The sequence below is a fragment of the Lipotes vexillifer genome, unplaced genomic scaffold (assembly GCF_000442215.2).
Source record: "Lipotes vexillifer unplaced genomic scaffold, Lipotes_vexillifer_v1.1 scaffold581, whole genome shotgun sequence".
NCBI classification, from domain to species: domain Eukaryota; kingdom Metazoa; phylum Chordata; class Mammalia; order Artiodactyla; family Lipotidae; genus Lipotes; species Lipotes vexillifer.
In genome coordinates this window covers 244,454-247,739 of record NW_006788182.1, presented here as the reverse complement: position 1 = coordinate 247,739, position 3,286 = coordinate 244,454, and the positions used below count along the sequence as shown (strand labels likewise).

Sequence of the window (3,286 nt, the reverse complement as noted above, 5' to 3'; positions counted from 1 at the left end):
GCCAAAAAAAAAAAATAGACAAGGAGGGTAGGAGGGAAGGAGTCCAGAGAGAAGGCACAGGGAGAGGAGGGGAGGGGAGGGGGGAATAGAGGAGAAGGGCAGAGGAAGGAGAGAGGAAGGAGGGGTGCAGGAAAGCAGAAGCCCTGCCATGGTCTGGCGTGAAGGCCTGGGAGACAGTGACAGCTGTGAAGGAGCTGACCAGGAGCCTCCATCCCATGGAGGCGTGTGGGGGAGGGCTGCAGGAGGCATTAGGCTGGGGGACAGAGGGAGAAAATGGACTGAGGGACCTGCAGCTCCAGGGTAACCCTGTTCCTGTGTCTCACAGCCTGGCTGAGCCTCCAAGTGCAGCCAGACCCCGTGTTTGAAGGGGATATCCTGACTCTGCGATACTGGGGAAGGAGGAATGCGGCACTGTCCCAGGTGAAATTCTACAGGGATGGAAAATTCCTCCATCTCTCTAAGGACAACCAGACTCTGTCCATGGGAACAGCAACAGTGAACAGCAGTGGCCGGCACAGCTGCACTGGACAGGTGACATACATGCAATATGTGGGCAGACGAACCTCAAGGACTGTCATGGTTCAAGTCCAAGGTGTGTCACAACTTGGGGGACTGGGGGGAGCGGGAAGGGTGCTGCTCAGGGGTCTGGTCTTACAGGTCAGCAGCGCTCTGGACAGCGCCCCTCTCTCTGGCTTCCCCTGATGCTGGGTCAATCTGCAGGGCCCTGAGATGTCCAGGATGCTGTCCACATGCCCTGCCCCGCCATGGGGCATGTCTGGAGCCAGGGAAGAGGGGGAAGATGCCCTGTGGGGAAAGGGAAGAACCAGCCCTGATGCTCCCCACTTTGAGACCCTGAGCCAGACCCTTCTCCTCTGGGCATTAGGTGACCTTTAAGGCCCTTCTGTCTCTGGCCTTCTGGGACCCCAGAGGGGCTCAGGGCTGTGGGAGTCGGTTCAGAGCTGGTGTGTGTGATGAGAGGCCAGGTGCTGGGAGACAGTGACAGCACTTCCCACAGGCGCAGGGCAGGGTCTGGGATGTGCCGAAGCTCAGACTTCACCTCAGACTCCAGGGGCCTCGCTGTCCAGGACTCCCCTCCTGAGCCGCGGGCTGCCTCTTCCCAGAGCTGTTCCTGCCTCCTGTGCTGAGAGCCCACCCTTCTCGTGAGCTCCGTGGGGGGAGCCCGGAGCCAAGTCCCCTGTGAGGGGAGCCAGACGTCAGCCTGGAAGTTCCTCTTCTCCTTGCACAAGGAGGGCCACACCCTGCAGGACAGGAGCCTCCACCCAGAACTCTGCATCCCAGCAGCTGAGGAGGGAGACTCCGGGCTTTACTGGTGCGAGGCGGCCCTTGAGGGTGGCTGGATCCAGAAACAGAGTCCCCAGCTGGATGTCAGGGTGAGGGGAGGGCGGGGAGACCCTCCCCAGGGGCCTGGGCAGTGGGGCCCCCTGGGAATGTGGGGAGGGGTCCTTAAGGGAGGAGCCTGGGGGGTCCCGCTGACCCTTCCAACTGTGTGCTGACCCGGTTCCTGTGTCCCGTCCTCTGCTCACCTTGAGACCCACCAGCCGAGTTGTGGAGCTCCTCCCCTCCGATCCTCATTCTACCTCAGTGGGGACACCCTGCGGAACCACGTGGCTCCCCATGGTGGAGCCGTTTCCTTCCTTTTCCCGGTGATGTCAGAGCAGCATGCTGGGGACTACACCTGCGAGGCTGAGAACAGTGTATCCAAAGAGACAAGCAAGCCTGAGACACTCTCCGTGGATGGTAGGTCTTGTCCCCCAACTGGGCTGTGAGCCCCAGCAAGCTGGCCAGGGTCAGATCTCACTCCTCTGTGTTCCTCCCGCCATGCTGGGTACAGAGCAGGCACTGCATGACTGACTGAGCATGGACCCCGCTTGGAGCATCTGTCCACTGAACCTGGCAGGGAAACAATGAAGTCCATAGAGAGTGAGGGGCACCGTGGAGGGAGGGCCACATGGTCTTCCATGGAATTGCCCATCCATGTTGACATCCTCTGATCCGTTCCTCATTCCCACTGGCAAGGCTCCTTCAGGCCAGGTGGTTCCCACTAATGCCAACCACTCTGCCTCTCCTGTGCCAGTCTGGGGTGCATTTGTTAATTTCATCCTCAGTGCTCATGGTCACCCCTACTCACCCCCCAGGTCCTCGGGTCTTATCTGCTCCCACTAGCATCAACTGGCTGCTTCCTTGGTTGCCTGCAAGGCTGCTTGGCATGATGGTCATTGCTGCTGCACTTCTAGGGTATTTCAGACCCTGGAGAAAAACCGGTCAGTAACTCTTTCTGGCTTTCTTGATTGCCAAATCCCTATGCCAGGCACAGCCCAGCCATTGGAAAGCCAGAGCCTGACAGGACCAACTGCTTACTTCTGGGTATTGGGAGGAGGAGGGACTTTTCTTCACACATCATACAAAGGGGCCCCAGGAGGGACGCTTACAGCTTCCAGAGCTCACACACACAGACACAGTGTCTCACACGCCCAATCACCCAGAGAGCGCACAGACACACTACTGCACACTGGGGCATGAATAAAGGCACAAACAGGATTTCTTACAAGCCAAACGAGGTGTAGATCAATGTCCTTCACATTTGGAAGACAGTCTGTGGCTGTGAATATACTGAACAAACCCAAGGCCTCCAGTTCTCTTGTTAAAGTCAGCAGAGCTCTGGTCTGCTTAGTGGAGGAGAAAGAAGACATGAGAACTCCAGTGCACATGCATGCTCACGCATACACACTACTGTGCCGTGCTGTGCCCTGGATGAGAGTCCATGGCTGTCAATTCATCAGGAAGGAAGTGTGGTGGAGAGCACTGGGGAATAGCCCGGTCCCAGCACTGCTATTTGCTAATTCAGTGACCTTGGGCCAGTTCCTTTTAAGTTTCACTAAATGTCTCCCTCTTGGGATGTTGTAAGGTCTGAGTTAATGAGGTGACATCTGTCTCATACCTGATGTATTAGCCTGGCACTGAGTGGGTGCTCAGTACATTCTCATTCTGTTCTGAGCACATCACCCCGGCAGGTTCCCAAACTGCCTTTGCTCCTGTTATCCATTCTGTAATTCCTCTGATCAGAGTCATAAAAAGTTTAGCTAAGGGCTTCCCTGATGGCCCAGTGGTTGAGAGTCCGCCTGCCGATGCAGGGTTCGTGCCCCGGTCCGGGAAGATCCCACATGCCGCGGAGCGGCTGGGCCCGTGAGCCATGGCCGCTGAGCCTGCGCGTCCGGAGCCTGTGCTCCGCAAGGGGAGAGGCCACAACAGTGAGAGCCCCGCGTAC

The 3,286-nt window shown here is 57.7% G+C and overlaps 1 protein-coding gene across 1 annotated transcript in view; it reads left to right on the top strand.

The window, feature by feature from the left end:
- Positions 1 to 3,286, top strand: part of FCRL6 (Fc receptor like 6) — a 30,025-nt gene that overhangs the window by 20,753 nt on the left and 5,986 nt on the right. The window contains 5 exon segments of the mRNA XM_007472068.1: positions 326 to 592; positions 1,122 to 1,179; positions 1,181 to 1,391; positions 1,551 to 1,758; positions 2,157 to 2,282. Of these exon segments, the coding sequence (XP_007472130.1) occupies positions 326 to 592; positions 1,122 to 1,179; positions 1,181 to 1,391; positions 1,551 to 1,758; positions 2,157 to 2,282 (870 nt within the window).